The sequence below is a fragment of the Ursus americanus genome, chromosome 23 (assembly GCF_024610735.1).
Source record: "Ursus americanus isolate L20-20 chromosome 23, mUrsAme1.1.p, whole genome shotgun sequence".
Taxonomy (NCBI): domain Eukaryota; kingdom Metazoa; phylum Chordata; class Mammalia; order Carnivora; family Ursidae; genus Ursus; species Ursus americanus.
In genome coordinates this window covers 36,353,348-36,370,723 of record NC_142149.1, presented here as the reverse complement: position 1 = coordinate 36,370,723, position 17,376 = coordinate 36,353,348, and the positions used below count along the sequence as shown (strand labels likewise).

The 17,376-nt window shown below is 51.7% G+C and overlaps 1 protein-coding gene across 8 annotated transcripts in view; it reads right to left on the bottom strand.

Annotated features, from left to right (window-relative positions):
- Positions 1-17,376, bottom strand: part of RFFL (ring finger and FYVE like domain containing E3 ubiquitin protein ligase) — a 64,357-nt gene that overhangs the window by 10,029 nt on the left and 36,952 nt on the right. For 5 of the 8 annotated variants that reach the window (XM_045773691.2, XM_045773695.2, XM_087854615.1 and 2 more), the window contains exons 2-3: positions 8,032-8,222; positions 922-1,332 (exon numbers count right to left, since the gene is read on the bottom strand). In XM_045773691.2, the coding sequence (XP_045629647.1) occupies positions 922-1,332; positions 8,032-8,211 (591 nt within the window). In that variant the 5' untranslated portion in view covers positions 8,212-8,222. Of the gene's footprint in view, positions 1-921; positions 1,333-5,341; positions 5,667-8,031; positions 8,223-8,321; positions 8,897-8,919; positions 9,123-17,376 lie in introns of those variants that run through there. The other 3 variants (XM_045773689.2, XM_045773690.2, XM_045773693.2) reach the window with 3 other exon arrangements.

The following is a 17,376-nucleotide window of genomic DNA, read 5'->3' as shown; positions in this document are numbered from 1 at the left end:
CTCTTCAGAGCTGCCGGCACGCCAGCCAGTGCCCCCAACAGCCTGGCAGGAGCCTAAGCGCCTGGGATTACGAACCCCATTTCATTGCCGAAGGCTCAAAGTTTGCCCCAGGTGACCAAAGCATCAACAACAGACTGGATGTGGAAACCAGACCTTCTGGGTCCGAATGCCCCAGCTATGGCCCCAGCCATATGCACAAAAGGGTCACTGAGGTACTGAAATCTACGGGATGCCATCGCTCCTCACACACTGGTTACGTCCACCAGCCTCCCTCGAACCCAACAGCTGGTCTGCACATCTACTCCCCTCTCACAGGGGCCTTCTCAGGGCACCCGCCATGCTGCACACCCCATGCCTGGTTCGCAGTTCAGCCAACGGGCTGCTCTTCGCTTACCATTTCTGAGCCCCCTGGACGATGACAAGGCAACTTACCGTTCAATGTCATGCCAACCATGACCTGACCCAAGCAGTGACTGGCCACAGAAGCCGTGATGCGCCCCCCCCCCCACTCTCCCTTCGCTCGACATGTGCCTTTCCCTCTGTGCCCTGTGATGGTTCTGTACGCGCGAAGGAAGACCGTAGCAAAGTAAGCAGGAAACCAGTCTGAACAGAACCAAATTTGGAGAGTTAACAGTTTTCTCAAAACATCTCTGGAACAATGAGTTTTTAAAAAATGATTAGCTGGGATAGGTATGTCTTAAAAACATACAAAAACCATAAAAACACCTGGTACTGTGCACTATCATCGCCGAAAAAAGCCCAAACAGGAGTCTGAGGTTCAGAAAACACTCCCGCATCAGTAGGCAGAAGGGCCTCACATAATCAAGAGGCCCCCGCCCTCCGCTCCCGCCCTGCAGGCAGGGGAGCAAACTGAGCCCGCAGAGCGGCAAAGATGGGCAGGGACCACAAACCGGTGCGTACCTGCTGGCTTTCCTGAGCCTGGGCCGGGGACACAGAGGCGGCTTGTGCAGGCGAAGAGGGGAGGCTCGCCGAGGTAGGAGGTACTGTGCTGGCGTGAGGCGGGGTCAGGAAGGCCTGCTGCTCAGGGAAGTCCGGGGACAAGGTGGGGGCTCGAGTCCTGCCCTCCTGCGAGATTACGGGCTGCTGGCCAAGCACCAAGAGCACCAGCTCCTCTTTCTCCCGGCACATTTCGGTAGAGATGTCGTGGAGGCTGAGATAGTCCCTCAGGTCCTTCACCTTCACCTTCATGAGCTCGTCCCGCTGAAAGCCTGTGGCCCGGACTCGCTGGCAGAGGAGGCAGAGGCGGGGCCCGCTCCCCACTTGGCTCGAACAGGTCATGCAGAAATTTTTCTTGCAGTCCAGGCAGGTCTGCTGCTTAGACCAAGAAGCAGAGGAAACCATGTGAGACTGAGAGCAGGACAGAGCGGGATGCCGGGCTGCCACGCCTAGCGGGACCCCCCCCACCCCGATCACTCCTACCAGTCGGAACTACTTCCTGCATGTCGGGGTACAAAGGCTACCTTGATTTCAGTTAAACACCACTCAACGGGGGCAGACCCCCCGTACCCGCGTCCAGGACTACATTCATTATTCCAGTGGAGACTGACCTTATTCATTGCAGATAGAGAAGCAGAGGCTATTAATTATGACTACCAGCTTTAGAATTGAAAAAACCCACATTTTCATGTAGCCTCCCTCCTCCATTTTTTTATGGTGTCACCGTGGGTGTGTAACTTAGCCTCTCCGGCCCTAACGAACAGTACCTACCTCAGGACTGCCGTACAGTTAAGAGACAACGCGTTTAGCGTATGTGACACATGATTCTTCGGTGTTAACTCTTTTAGTTACAATTGCTAGGAAATTCAAGCTAATTTTGAGAGCCGGGATTCAAATCCTGAACTATGATTCTTTCTACTTTATTGCTGAGAAAAGAAAGCAGACGCAGAAGTACGACGGTGGTTATTAATATTATTGATTAAATTTCCTGAGAGGCTACTATGTGCTAGAGCTTCTCATTTGATTTTCAAAGCAACCCCGCAAAGTATTACAGTATCGCTGCACCATGTCTTCATGTACACGTCACTAATGACCAGTAAGCTACCTCCCTGTCACACAGACAAAGCAAGCGAGGCCTGGAGAGATGACACATCACACTCAAGGGCGGGCAGGGAACAGCAGAGCTGGGGTTCACGCTCAAAGCCTGTGCGTGCGGAATGCCCCCAGTCCTGCCCTTTCCACCAGGCCATGCTGCCTGACTCGGCCCCGTCCAAGCCGACAGCAGGACCTAGTCCAGGGCCCGGCTCTCCATCTCCAAACCCCCGCCGGTGCCCCATCCGCAGAGGCTGTGCCCCGGCTCCCCCACCCCAGGAAGGCCCACTCGGAGTGCTGGCAATCCAGGGGCACGTAAGAGCATACCCAAGACAAATATTCAGACAGCTGCACTGCGGGGCTGGGGTGGGGGGTGGAGCCTCTGGACGCGATCAGGGAGCTCTCCTTTGTGCAAGCTCAGCCTCTCAGCCGCACCCACGACCGGGACACCCAGTTGGCAGGTGGTACCGCCTGGCGGCAGCCACTCCCACAACAACACACAACACATCACACGAAAGCTCGCTCGACTCACAGGAAGCAAATCCTCAGCCTCTCGTGCCACGGGCTGAGCCAGCACAGTGACCTCTGCCTGTTCCAGCCAAGAGCAGGCCACAGCCCACAGCAGAGGTCATTCCTGGGCACCCTGGGATGGTCCCGGGAGCACAGATTCTAGTCCCTTAAAGAAATTAAGAACTTTTCATCCTCTGGCGACTTGAGCATTAACCTAACTATTTCTGCTTCCTCTTTTCTAAATATAGAAAGCCAAACGCAAACTCCCAAGAATGCCCGGGAGACTGAGATTCTCACAGTCGACATCGGACTCGGCCGGCGCTGAAGAAGTCGGCACAGCGAGGCAGTGGTCCCTAGCTTTGTCCAAGGGACACAGTGCGTGTCGGAAAGGGAAACGGGCAAAATGTTCACCACCCAGGTCTAACGTGAAAACTGAAAGGCATTACGGAAGGACACGTCAAGCTCCCTCGCTCTCTACAGTCACAACCAGACCATAAGATGTTCAGAGGCCAACTTAAATGCTGTACCAGCATCGTAACGGTTCTGGGAGCTGTAGCCACTCAGGTGGAAAATGGACGTGGGGTCTGCGAGGTTCACCTGCATCGAAGGCTCTTCTATTGGGAAATGAAATGCGTTCAGAATGACTGAGAGTGCACTGAAGAGGCTTCTGCGTCAGACGCTGTAGGTCCCGACATGGAACATGACTGAAGTCCATGCAGTCTGGCGAGACCTAGCCTGGCACAATTAAAAAGCCCCGAGTTCCTCAATCAGCCAGATCTGAACAATTCTCTATTCTTTCTTCAAACATGCACGGCTTATTGGGGGCAAGATCAGAATGCAAAGGCGGCAATCCAGCTTCTCTGTATGCCCCTGCTCGCCAGGACCCTTGGAGTCAGCCTGCCTCTGAACACACCCTCGAGGACTAGGACGGCGCACCAGGCTGAAATCCCAGTTCGCAGGGGCAGGCCAGAACAAAGGAGAAGCCGGCTATCAACACATGTGGGCAGAATGAGCGAAGGACACGCGTCTGTCTAAACCCGAGCAAACCGCGCACGCGACTGAGTAAGCAGGTGGCAGGAGAGATGGACTGGTGGAGCTGACGTGCCTGCAGACAGGCTAGGAGGACACGCAAACTCCAGAATCAAACAGCCGCACCTCCGGCAGCCACTGCCCTTCAGGGATGCCCCGTGGCCTGCTCTCCTTTGCTCTGCTGCCCTTCCCTCATTCCCACCACCCCCCTCCCCGGGCCCCACACAAATTCCCCCCGCGCAGGCTGGATGGGCCCTCCTCCTCACCAGCCTTCCTCCAGGCAAGGCCTCCTGCAGCCCACTGGGAGGCAAGGGGCAGCCTGAGGAGTGGCAGTTAGGATTCATTCTGGGCCTGCCCCTTCCGAGCTCAGGAAACTTGTGCAAAACAGATAACCTCCCGGGACCTCCAATTCCTCACCTGTCAAGTCAGATGGTCAGCCCACCTCTCGGGACCACTTAATTTTTATTTATTTATTTATATATCAGAGAGAGAGAGCGCACAAGCAGGGGGAGTGGCAGGCAGAGGGAGAAGCAGGCTCCCCCCTGAGCAAGGAGCCCGATGGGGGACTCGATCCCAGCACCCTGGGATCATGACCCGAGCTGAAGGCAGACGCCCAACCGACTGAGCCACCCAGGCGTCCCAGGACCACCTTAAGTATCACAGGACACAGTGTATCTAAACCCTTAGCAGAAGGTGGGCACGCACCAAAAAAGGTAACATGGTCACCTCTGATTCCCTTCCCCCTTCGCCTCCTCTCTGAGCTTTTGCCAGCACCACTCCCTCTTTCCACTCGGGGATTTCAAGACCCCTTGCACGTCTCTCAGCACGACCTCCTCCTCTCCCTCCTCCCGTTGGTCCGGGCTGGGCACCAGCCCTCCTCCAAAACTGTCAGGGCTGCTGCTAAACTGCATGTGGGTCTTACCAATACAGACAGGGTATTTGGATTGGAGCAAAATCGCAGCTGGTCATTCCTCTCCAAGACTAAAAACTCTAGGAAGGAAACGGGTACATCCTCCTTCTGTTCTCTCCAGACAGTCCTTAATGTTATCTGTGCTTCGTACTCAACGAGCATTCAGAAGATACTGACCACAATGAAGAAAAGAGCAGTAGGATCCATGTAACCGTTTCCATTCAGCCACTTCTAGAAAACACACGTTAAAAGCCTGCAGTTGTTATCTGCCAAACCCTAAAGATAAGAATTGCTGATCCACTGAGGCACAAAATCACAAATGAAAAATTCTCATGGGGAAAACGTCCTTCATATTCACAGAATTCGCTGTGAAATTAAACAAAATTAATTCATATTTTTGTGGCAAGAAAATATCGTGCCAATAACCACCTTTTACCATTCAAATTAGAACTTCTCTTCCTCCCACACCCCAAAAAGGTCTTTTTGCTACAGAAGCTTTCTCCCTATCTCTCTCCTTCCTTTGTTCAAAATCTTTCTCGGGCTTCCTCGTTGTCTGGTGACTACAGGCTCCTTACCACAGCAGTCCTGGCCTCCACCACCTGACCCCACCTTGCTCTACCAACTCCCCCAGTACCCCACACTTGGCCAACAGGCAACTCCCAGTTTCCAAGTACACCTAGCACTTGCCCCATATCTGGTGTCTTCACTTCAGCCACTGCTTCGCAGATCAATAACGCCTCCTTCATCCAGCTAGAATTATCATCTAAAGTCAGCAATGTCTGATACCCTAGCACGCAACTTACACAGCTGCTACTAGTTCTTCATAGACGTGGGCCCCCTTACCCGGTCCGGGAGCTCCCCGAGGGAAAGGGCGATCCCGCTCCGTCTCCGCAAAGCTGTACCCTCCGAATGATAGCATGCTGCCAGCGCTAGGGCATTGGGCCCTTGATGAAAATCTTCAGTGTGGAATTATCAACCACAATGTCATGAACATAGAAACTCTCCAGCCTACTTCCTCTTTTGCAAATTGTTCTCAACTGCCCATTCCTTCCTTCCTTTACTTATTTTTATTTAAGTGGGGGGAGGTGCAGAGGGAAAGGGAGAGAGAGAAGCTCAAGCAGGCTCCACACCCAGCACGGAGCCCAACACATGGCTCGACCTCAACACCCTGAGATCATGACCAGAGCCAAAATGAAGAGCTGGACACTTAACCAGCTGAGCACCAGGCGCCCCATCGTTTATTTATAAAACTGTATTGCCTACTGACTACATGTCAGTCACTGTTCTAGATACTGGGGAGAAAGTTGTGAACAAAATTTTTAAAAACCTTGTTCTCTGTACCATCTGAAAAGATAGGCTGAGAAATGTCAAGAACTCACTAGATTCCTTGGTTCTCTCAGCATGCCTGCCTGCCTGCCTGCCTACCTTCTTCCCTCCCTCCTGTTCTTTCTTTCAAAGATTTTGTTTGACAGAAAGAGAGCACGCGCGCACAAGCAGGGGGAGCGGCAGGCAGAGGGAGAGGGAGAAGCAGGCTCCCCACCGAGCAGAGAGCCCGATGTGGGGCTCAATCCCAGGACCCTGCGATCATGACCTGAGCCAAAGGCAGACACTTAACCAACTGAGCCACACAGGTGCCCCAACATGCTTTTTAATACACTTAGCATGCTGGCCCCTGAGCCTGACCACCACACTGTCCTCTTTACTCCTTCTCTGTTCCCCACTCCACGGAGTATAAATGATATTTAAAAAAAAAAAAAGGTTCAAACAAACCCACAGCAAATTCACACCGCCTCATTTAAACAAAGGTCTCTCCTATTCCTTTCATGCCAATTTCTTTACAACTTCTGCCTGCAGCTGTTCTAGCATTTCTCTGTGTAAAACAATGAAAACAGCAAGATCTTTGACCATCCAGCAGACTCTAGATGCACCTGAGGACTCCTTGAAACCTTAAGAGAGCAATTTCTTCATCTATAAAATGGGAACTAATAACAGTATATATTTTGTTAAGGATTCAAAGGGAGAGGACATTTGGAATGCCAAGCTCAGTCCCGGGCATGTGACAAGTAGCCCCCGGGCCTCCTTCCATCTCACCTCAAATCCCAAAGCCACCCCCCCAATCGGTCTCCATCCTGAGAAGACTGAGGCCATGTGGCACCGAGCCCCTTCTAGTCCCTGCTGTGGCCTCCATCGAAGGACTCAACCTTCCAGTGTCAGTGTAATGGGAGCGGCACCGCGGTCCGCCGAACCACGGCCCCCTGCCACCTGCCTCTCGGGTTGTGTTCTCACGGTGACTGGGGCAGCCAAGCGCATCACGACAAAGCCCTGCGACGTGCCCAGCCTCACTGCCCTACAGCGAGGTGCAGGCAAAACGCCAGCCTCCTTCATCTTGTGGGTGCAAAAGGGCGGGCGGGCAGCACTGCAGGCCGCAGGAATCCGGACACGCTGAAAGTCTTCAGGAGACAGCTGGAGGGTTCAAAGAGCTGGGCTTGAATCCTAGCTCTGCCAGTTAATAACCATGTGATCTTGGGCCACTACCCACATAGCCGGAGAAGGAGGCATATTTCCATCTCTCTTACGCCGTTTATCAGGAACTTGACAAATACAGTTTCCTTCTTAACTGTTACACTCTAATCCTCAGTGTCTCCTATGTAAAATGGGAGTTTAGGGACCCTAAAACCTCTACCATAGAGTTACTGTGAGGCTTAAATGAAACCAAAAGATCTAAATCGCTCACGAGTCCCTGGCATATAGCACATGGCTTAAAAAGTAGCTTTTCCTCTCAAATTTCCCATCATTGCCATTTTGACCTCACATCCAGGGCTGCGGACATCTCCGTTCCACAGAAGAACACAGAAGGCGGGAACTCCCAGAGCAGGGTTCGCCCTCAGCTCCAGTCGTGCTTGACCTTGGAGAATGTGCCGCCCCGGGCACTGGCGCAGGGACGGCCCACAGCCACACCCCATCACCCAGCCCGGGACTTCCCCGCTGCTCGCTAATCTGGAAAGCAGAGCTGCCAAGCACTTCACATGAAATCGCTACAGTAAAGGAGCCCCAGTCTTTGTCCTGCTGGGGTCTTGATGGACCTGAGATGTCCTCAGCACTGCGTGGGATACAAGGAACAAGTTAATCTGCAGTCAGGCGTTCATGACGACAGCTAATGAAGGGAGTGACACCAGCGCCCGCTGCCCTTGGGAGCCCAGCTCACATTGTCCTCAAGACCCTGTGAGGGCACGACTGCTGTACCCCCACTTTAGAGATGGGGAGAAAGAATCTCCAGAAAGCTTAGGTCATATGGCTAGTAAGCAGCAAAGCTGATGTCTGAATTCAGGCCTGTCTGGCTCCAAATCAACGCCGAGCTGCTTTGCTTTTGGCTAGCTTCTCTTTAATGCTTTTGTGAAAGGATCCGCTGCGGGTTCCTGGGACTGCATAGGCAAAGGCAAGGTGGCCGGCATTACAGGGGTCAGCAGGCTTGCCCAAGGGCCTGAGGCTGTAGCGGCCGAGCCGGCCGAGAAGGCCAAGAAGTCCACACTCACCTTCCTGGCCGTGTTGGCGAAGTGGGTGCCACAAGCCTTGCAGCTTGGTTCCGAGCCTGTTGGGGAAGGGAAGGAGCTGTACCCAGGGTTGGAATAGGCCTGCGTCCTGGCTCCCTGGGCCGGTGGGGCCTCCTCAGGCTGTCCATCCAAGCAGAACCAGTTGCAACAGGTTGCCCACATGATAAAATCGGCTGCGAGGGAGGAAGGGGAGAAAGGTCAGCGTGAAGACACAGCTCTCCTCTGTTCCCCCATGCCCGAGGGCGACGTGAGCAGGGATACTCAACCCACACCTGCGGCCAGAGGCGGGCGTCCAGGTGAGGACACGTTTTCAGGAACCACAGATTTCTTGCCACCTCCTGCTTCACCACAGTTGCCACTGCACACAGGACAGTACAGACACCCGACCGCCAGGACCACACGGGCTGCCAAGTTGGCTCACCACCTCTGAAAGGTTGCTGACCCCTGTTTTGGTTTAATCTGAGATCTAACTTCAAATAAAAAATGGCCTTAGCAACGATAAGTGGCCTGAAACCCACAGGAACCCGCTCCTAGAGCTCAGAGAGACGGAACTTTATCATACACGTGCACACGCACACACGCGTGTGGCCCCATACTCACACTGACTGTGGAGAGCAGCTATTATTATTTCTGGGAGGCCACCCAGGCTCAGAGAAGTCAGGGTCACACGGCTAAGATAGAGAGAACTGAGATTCTGAAAACCCAGGTCTTCTGACCCTAAACGTGACGTTCTTTTCCTCGACTGTGCGGCACCCCCTTGACTTCCCTTCCACTGGCCAGCAGCACAAACCAGTCTAACGCGGGTACTTCCAAGCCTACCCACACCTCTCTCACAGCACCTCTAACACTGTGTTGCACAGACGTTCTTACCCCATGTCTGCTCCACTACACCATAGGCTCCTTGAGGGCAGGGATGACTTCTTGCTCCCGGGTCTCCCGCAGCCAAGCCACGTCGTGCACGCAAAAAATGCTCAACTAATGCTCACTAGCGTTGCCTTGCTCAGCAGGTGCCTCCGTGGATTTGTTAAGAAGTTTCGGAATGTGATTCCCATTTTACATATCAAATATGGGTACTAGGGACAAAGGGGGAGATGATTTTTTAAGATCACAGAAGAAAATCCAATCCCTCAAATGTCAGAATAATCTACGGTTGCAAAAGGGTCCGCTAAAACGCCAAGCGTTGCTGTGATAAGAGCGTGCTCTTCCCAGGAGACCAAGGCAGTCAATATGGACATTTTGAGCCTGAACTCTCTGCTTACAGAGATAATAAACGAAACATTTAGCGTTACTGCTCAGTCATCAGTTCACACAAAAGAACGGCACCTTCTGCTCTGCCTCCTGAAAGTACTTTGTTACACTACGGTTCGAAGGCGTGCTAAGCTGCAAAGCACTGACAGCAAGAAGCCGGCCGGTTCGCCCTGAGTCATGTCACAGAGGAAGACAGAGGCCCAGCAGGGGAACCGACTTCCGGGCTCACACAGCTATAACCTTAGGTCTCCTGACTACTCTGGGGCCTTCTTAGCTGGCAGCGCGTCCCGAGACTCCTGGTCCAGAATTCACTCGCTTTTGTAGGCACGTCCGATCCACACCTGTCTCCCCCGTTTGCCTGTGGCCCCCGTGTGAACAGGGACCATGACAGTCAGTCAGTGCCCAGCAGACAGGTGGCCCAACAAAGACTGCTGAATGAATCACACGATATTTAAATTTTAACTAATCATGTCCCTTCCATTTCCTACACATCAAGAGCATTTCTCTCTGACTCACTCTTACTTGTCCAAAGCCTCTAAGTTCCCAGAAAGACAGCCTTAATTGCAATGAACAGTTCCCATGGAACAATACAGGAAAGAGCAGTTAAACAGCTGAGTTCTCTGTTGGCAAGATAAGGGTGACAACAGCAGCTGGCCCCCCTTGGAAAGGGGGATTTTGCAATTCTCTGAATCACCTGCTGACAAAAGCATCTGAGACCGTGTATAATACAAGGGAACAGAGGGTCTGGACTCAGAAGACCGGGGCCAAGCCCACCTTTACTACACCCACCTTTATAACAAGTTCTACCTCTCTGGGCTTCCTCTTTCTCACCGGGACATTTTCCAGGCTGTGAGGCACTACACAGAGACCAGCCCAGGCTCCGAGCACTGTAACGATGATTCAAGTACAGCTTCCCTGGCAAGGCTCGGATAAAAAGGAAACCTAGAGGTTTCCCCACAATTACCATTGGGCTTTCCGGACTCATCCCAAAAAGGGTCAGGGAGCTCTGTGACAAAATCAGCAGAATGGGTAAGTAACTGAAGGAGCTGGGGGCAAGGCGAGAAGCAGAGCGGCCTTGGGACGAGACTGTGGGTAATCTGCTGACCTCCGTCAGACTAGTCTCTCCACTCACCCAGGCACGCAACCTTTAGTGAAGCCACTGCCCTGCTGTTTCAGGAGCCAGGTGAGTAAGGCAGAGAGCCTGCCCTTGAGGAGTTCATGGCTGAGGAACAAGAGGAACAAGAAATGTAAAACCCCAACCAGAATTTCAGGGTGATCAGTGCCTTAAGAGAGGTTCGTACAGCGTACCGGAGGCTACGAAGACAGAGACACAACCAGCTTTCAGGGGTGGAGGGGTGACCAGAGAAGACTTCTCAAAAGACGTGCCAACATATCCTGCTGCTGGAGGAGCTGGGGATTCATCAGGAAGCCCAGAGTAAAAGGAATTTTCAAGAAAAAGCAAACAGCATGCAACATGGCATTAGAGAAACTACAAAATGTGTGGTTGGGGCAAGAGTAAGGGTGGGGTGGATGAGGGTACAGCGCGTACCCAAGCAGCGACGAAAACCACGGTAAGGAACCCGGACCCTATCCTACAGGCAATGGGACACCATGAGGGGTTCAAGTAATCAGGTTTGGGGCCCTTATTTGCCTTTTACAGCGGGCACTCTGGCAGTAGGCGGGCTGAGGCAGGCTGGTGTAGCAGAGGCAAGAGAGGAGGAGAAAGGGACAGACAGATCTCTGACAGAACTCGTGGGATGTGTCAATGGACTGAAGCGGTGGAAGAAGGGGGAGAGAAAGCAGTCTTGGACGAATCCCAAGGTCTCTGAATTACGCAACAGGACACAGAGTGGAATCGCTAACTGGAGTAAGGGGCAGAGTCCTCAGGACCAGGCATGTGTCTGTGTGTGAAGGAAGGGGGCAATGATGACGACACGCTGCATTTTGTACCCGGGGGACTTGCTGGTGGATACACAGCACACGAAGGGGACAGTCCTGGTTGAGGAGAAAGTCTGAGAATCCTCAGACCACCGCAAAAGCCAGAACGGGGCAGAAGACTGACTCGACAGTGGGGGTCACAGAGGAGGGTCTGGGAGAACCGCCGGGGGCGCCTGACCTAAAGGGCTAGTGGGGGAAACCAGCACAACAGTGGCAGGAAGACTGCTCAGAGGTGGGCGATCTGGAAGAGGGTTTTGAGTTTCCAAAGAAATGATCGATGCTGCGGAATGGCCCGGAGAGTAGAATACAGGAATACAAAATGCCCGATGGACCTAGTTTTGGGAAAACGTGAGCGTGCTCTTCGCCACAGCAGGTAAGGAAGAGAGAAGCTGACTGACAGCCACAGGTCGGAAAGTGACAGAGAAGTGAAGATGTGCACAGACCCTAAGGATAAACTCTGAAGTTTCTCTGAAGAAACTTCTGGCTGTGAAGGGAAGACACAAGGCCAGAGCTGCAGAGGGTCCAGGTGGCTAAGACGGAGGTGCAGACACAGGCGTCAACCGCAGAGGAGACCCCTGAAGATGAAGAGGAAGCTTGTAGAGGAAGGGAAGCCGGGAACGGTGGGAATGGTGGGAGTCAGGGCCAGGAGCAGAAAGAAAGGTGACTTGCTGGGACGCCTGTGTGGCTCAGTTGGTTAAGCGTCTGCCTTTGGCTCAGGTCATGATCCCAGGGTCCCGGGATCAAGCCCCACATCGGGCTCCTTGCTCAAGGGGAGCCTGCTTCTCCCTCTGCCTGCCACTCCCCCTGCTTGTGCGTGCTCTCTCTCTCTGACAAATAAATAAAATCATTGAAAGAAAGAAAGAAAGAAAGAAAGAAAGAAAGAAAGAAAGAAAGAAAGAAAGAAAGAAAGAAAGAAAGGTGACAGGCCAGTCAGATTTGGGGGCAGGAGAAAGGTCACCTGTTTCACCAGAGACTGGAACGGAGGGAAGAGAGAGGTCACCCAAGATAAGCTTACAGCATCCGCAGACAAAGGTGAACGAATGAAGTAAAAAGGCAAGGGGTGGGGAAGATGCAGTTAATCACAAGAAGAAAACAAACTTTTCCTCTGCACAAGGAATCTGCATGTGGCAATTTTTTCCGAGAGCTGAGGACTTTGCCCCAGGAGGGCTAGGCCCGCTTGGTAAGGCACGATCGGTAGGGAAAAAAACGGCAGGCCAGCCGGCTGTATACTGTCTAAATTCCTGGGCTTTCCCAAGCGCGCAGGGAGCACCGGCGGCGTGCTGGGCACTGGGAACAGCACAAGCGAAGCCCACCAGCTCCTGGCCCCCAGGGACGCCGGGCCCGATGAGGCGCTGCTGTCTCGCTCGACTCTGCCATCCGGACAGGAGAGCGAAGCAAGCTCTTCCTCAAACCGAGAACCAAGACAACCTATCTCCCTCAGCACTATTTTCTCTCAACTTTGCTTCTGATCTTTTTTTTTTTTAGGGCTGAGGGGAACAAGAAAACCTGCTCCTCCCTGTGGAGGAGCCCCGAGGGCCGGGGCCAGGACCGCTAGTCAGCTCCTGGGAGTTTGTCAGCTTGACAAGGATGCTGGCATTTCTTGGGAGACTAAGCTCTGCTGACCAGGAAAATGACAGTTTTAGTAACAGGGAAGATAAACGACCTATCCCGGGTAGGCTGAGTACAGTCACAGTTAGAGGCAAGAAGGGGGACAATGTGCTTTCTCCCCTGTAAGTCCTAGAATCCTAAGTAATTTTAGGACAGTCACTTCTCTGCTTGTTCACCTGCCCCAGGCAAATAATTCTAAGTGGATCAGTGGTTGTCATGGGCTTTCCCGCGAAGGAGAGAAGGGTCAGAATGGACCCACGGAGGAGGAGGGTCGGAATGGCAGGGCCCTAGGAAAATAAGGGCTAGTGTGCAATGCAGCTCCAAACCACCTTGCTAACCCCTCAAATCTAAGGCAGTACAGTCACGCCCCCAAGGCTCTCCTCCAATCTGTTCGGACTGTAATTAACCGCTCTATGTGCTACGGTGCTTCTGCGACAACGGGGTTTTCACACACGCGAGATCTCGAAATTACCGTGCTTAGGGTGAACCCACTGTGTCAGACTTCACAAAAATCCCTTTTCGGGGCACCTGGGTGGCTCAGTAGTTAAGCGTCTGCCTTCAGCTCAGGTCATGATCCCAGGGTCCTGGGACTGAGCCCCACGTCGGGCTCCCAGCTCAGTGGGAAGCCTGCTTCTCCCTCTCCCACTCCCTCTGCTTGTGTTCCCTCTCTCGCTGCCTCTCTCTCTGTCAAATAAATAAATAAAATCTTAAAAAAAAAATCCCTTTTAAAAAACCTAATTATGATCCCCTCAATGCTCCAAGAAGTACCCTTCTGACACGGCAAACCAGAAAGCGGGGCGCGGCAAGCCTGCCTGCGGTCACCACCGTGTTCCCGGAATTGCTCAACGCAGCTGGGCTGTAAGTGCACTGGGAAAAGCAGTCCGCCTTGTGGATCATTAATACAGAACGGCTTTGCTTCATCTTGCATATTATCCTTAAAAAGCAATTAAAGTACAATTGCAATGACTTTGAAAGGAAATGCTATGAAAGCCTATCAATATGGCTTAGCTATGCCTCTTTGAAATAACTGATAAGTAATTCCATGTTTTGAGAAGTAAAGAAGCAAGCAGTCATTCTCCACTGAAGAATGCTTCCTATCTGCCGGGCCCGAGCTGGGGACTACCTCGCGCTTTACCCTCACAATGCGGGCAAGGCAGCCTAGAGCAGTTCGTCGCATCTTCAGGTGAGAAAGCCAAGGTTCTGAGAAGTGCAGTAACTTGTTAAAGGTCCTAGCCAGAGCTGGGTAAAGCCGCGACGGGAGCCTACATCACGCGCTCCGTGAAGCTGGCGCTCTGCGGGCTACAAGAAGTCCTGATTCCGCAGTCCATCAGATCATAACTAAATCAGTCTGCGGGGAATGCGCGGCAGAGCATACGGAGTTTTTGCTTTCCATCTCAACGGGAGCTTTCCCGTCAGCACAAAGGCACGCTCCAGGAGCTCCCAGATTTAAAAACTCACCCTTGTCACGAGGGAAGTACGGAGTACGACCCAACGTGTTACACCAATCTCCCACCGGAATGGCTAAAATGGGAACACTGGATACTAGCCAGTGGTGGCAAGGATTTAAAGCAACTGGAACTTTAATATTCCTGGCAGAAGTGTGAACGGGTACAATGCACACGCACAGCGTAAACTGGTACAACACACAGGATAAACTGATACCACACACACACCCCCATCGCTTGGCAGTCCACTTCCACGTATAGTCCTAACAGAAACACATTCACCAAAAGGAGTACGTGAGAAGGTTCATAGCAGTGCCGCTGTCACAGTCCCAAGCCGGAAACCAATCCAAACGTCCATCCACAGGAGAATGGAGAAACAAACTACAGTATTTTCATACAGCAACGGAAATGTACGAACTAGTGACACACGCCAACAATACAGATTAACGATGAGTGAAGGAAGACAGGCACGAATGAACACATACGAGACAGTGCTATCTACACAAAATTCAAACAGGCAAACTAATCCACGGTGTTAGACGACAGTGGTGATCCTTGGGGACAGGAAAATAAATGGAAGGGGACACAAGGGGGCTTCTGGTAATGTTTGGTTTCTGAGTGCTGGTTATATACACAGATGTTCACTTTGTGGAAATTTAAACTGTACACTTACGATCTGTATGCTTCTCCACTTACATTGCAACTAAAAGTTTTTTAAAGCATCTAGTAGAATATTTGTGAAAAAACGGTAGCAAAATATCTTGACCCCACGTCTCCTACTCCTCAGTAAAGGTCCTTTGCTCTGCTCTCTTCTACATCAGAATTTCTCCAACTACTTGACTCCACTTCCTCAATCTCAAATTCACTCTTTACCCCTCTCCAGTCTCGCGTGAACCACTCCACCTAATTTCTTCTTCGCAAGGTCACCAAAGAATCCCAAGTGGCCAGATCCCAAGTGACACTTCTCTATCCTCCTCTTATTCAACATCCCAGCAGTGCCAGACGCGAGAGAACCTTCGCTCCTCCTTGACACACTCTCCACAGCTCTGCACCCTTGGCTTGCCTCTTTGCTGGCTCTTCCCCCCCCTCTGTTCATCAATGCGGTACGGAGCTCCCAGAAGCTCCCAGGCTGTCTTCGGCACCCTTTCTGTCCATACTGTCTCCCAAGGAGAGCCCTGTCAGGTGGCTATGGAAACTATTTTTAAGCTTGAAGATTCATAAATTCCTCTCCCATCCTACCGGCCCCCCAGCAGTGATCTCAATCGCCATCTCTGATCTATTATGCACATTTCCCTCCTTAGACCCTTTGAATTTGCTGTTTGCTCCTGGAATAGTCCCACCTGGGTTCTTCCCAGGATATCACATACTTGGCTCCCTGTTGCCATTCACCCCTCAGTTTAAATGTCATTTTCTAATCTCATGCATAAGAGTTAGCACTAACTGATATGACTGGCTTACTTGTGAACTGCCTTTCTTACCTAGAATTAAGAAAACACGCGAGGGCAGGGATTTCTGTAGTTCCAGAGTCTACTGTAATTCCAGAGTCTAAAATGGTGTCTCGGATGAATGAACTGCTCCTAGTTTCCCAGCTTACATTCTTGCCTCTCTCCAATCCATTCTCTCCAACACACACACACTGAAAGCTCTTCAATGGAATCCCACTTCATTTTATTTTATTCCCTTTTTAAGATTTATTTATTTACTTGGGGGGGGGGAATCTCAAGCAGACTCCCCGCTGAGTGTGGAGCCTGAAGCCTGGCTCCATCTCAGGACCCTAAGATCATGACCTGAGTCGAAACCGAGAGAGGGATATTTAACCTACTGAGCCACGCAGCACCCCCCCCCCCCACTGCATTTTAGAAGGAAAACTCAATTCTTGGCTTGGCTAAAAGACCCTGCCTATACCACTAGTCTCTGCCCACTTCCCCGATTCGTGCCGTGCTGCTTCTCTCCTGGCTCACTAAGCTTCGACGATCTCGCACTCCAAGCTCCTCCCTGCCTGGATCGCTCCTCCTCGAGATTCAGGTTGGGACTCACACGCCACCCACCTAGAGGAGTCCCCCTCAGTCACACGCTCTCTCCTTGCCCTTTCTGCTGCCCTCCTGGACACTGCCATAATCTGCCATCATAAATGTTTGCTTACAGCCTGTCTACCTGCAGACTGGAAACTCCAAGGGCAGGGACCCCATCTGTCTTCACTTTTTTATCCGCATCTAGCAAGTGCCACTTCACAAAGGCCCCCAAATTGGTGGAATGAACAAACAGAGGTCAGAGGAACAGTCAAGTATTTTATCAATACGGCCAATGAGGCAAGTACTAGTTATCTCTCCTTAGGGCCCAAGGCATTTTGTCAACATTTACAGTGACATAAAGGGACTATGAAAAAAGTCCTTTATCAAAAACAAAGGGGAGCCAACCTTGGACAGGTTACTTAAGCTTTTTGAGCCTGTTTCCTCACCTGTATAAAAGGGATAATCCCTCCCCGCTGGAAGGCAAGTGTAGGGATGAAAAATAATACTCATAAAGTGCCTAACCTATAGTCAGTGATCAATAAATAACACATTAAAAGAAATTATCATCAATATATAAAATGGCCACAGCCTTGATGTTCAGTAGTGACTACTGGCTGGAAAGCCCAACATGTCTCTTGCTCTTTCTCTCTGGTCACCCCAACCTTGAGTTTCTCACCACCTACGGGACTGGGCTGGGTGGGGGTCTGGCACAGCTGATCACATCACACATACAATAAAGAATCAATCCTCATCCTGAGAACTCACCTGAAATTTAAAATCATCTCTCAACTTGGAAGGCTGATTACTTTTAAAAATAAGTTTGAAAGGAAATTTGAAATCCCTCAGAACTGTTTAATTTAAAACAAAATCTCCGAGTCACAACTGGAATTTTCCAGTAAACCTGCCTACCACGGTGCCCGCCGTGACCGAGGAAGATGTAAACTGCTGGTGACAACACAATGAGCATGAAATAGGGCAACTGCTGCATCTGCGAGGAAGTGAGCCGCAGAGCAGACCACGGTACACACCAGTCGCACCTGCTGGGCCTGCGACAGTGAAGCGTGTTCTCTGAGATA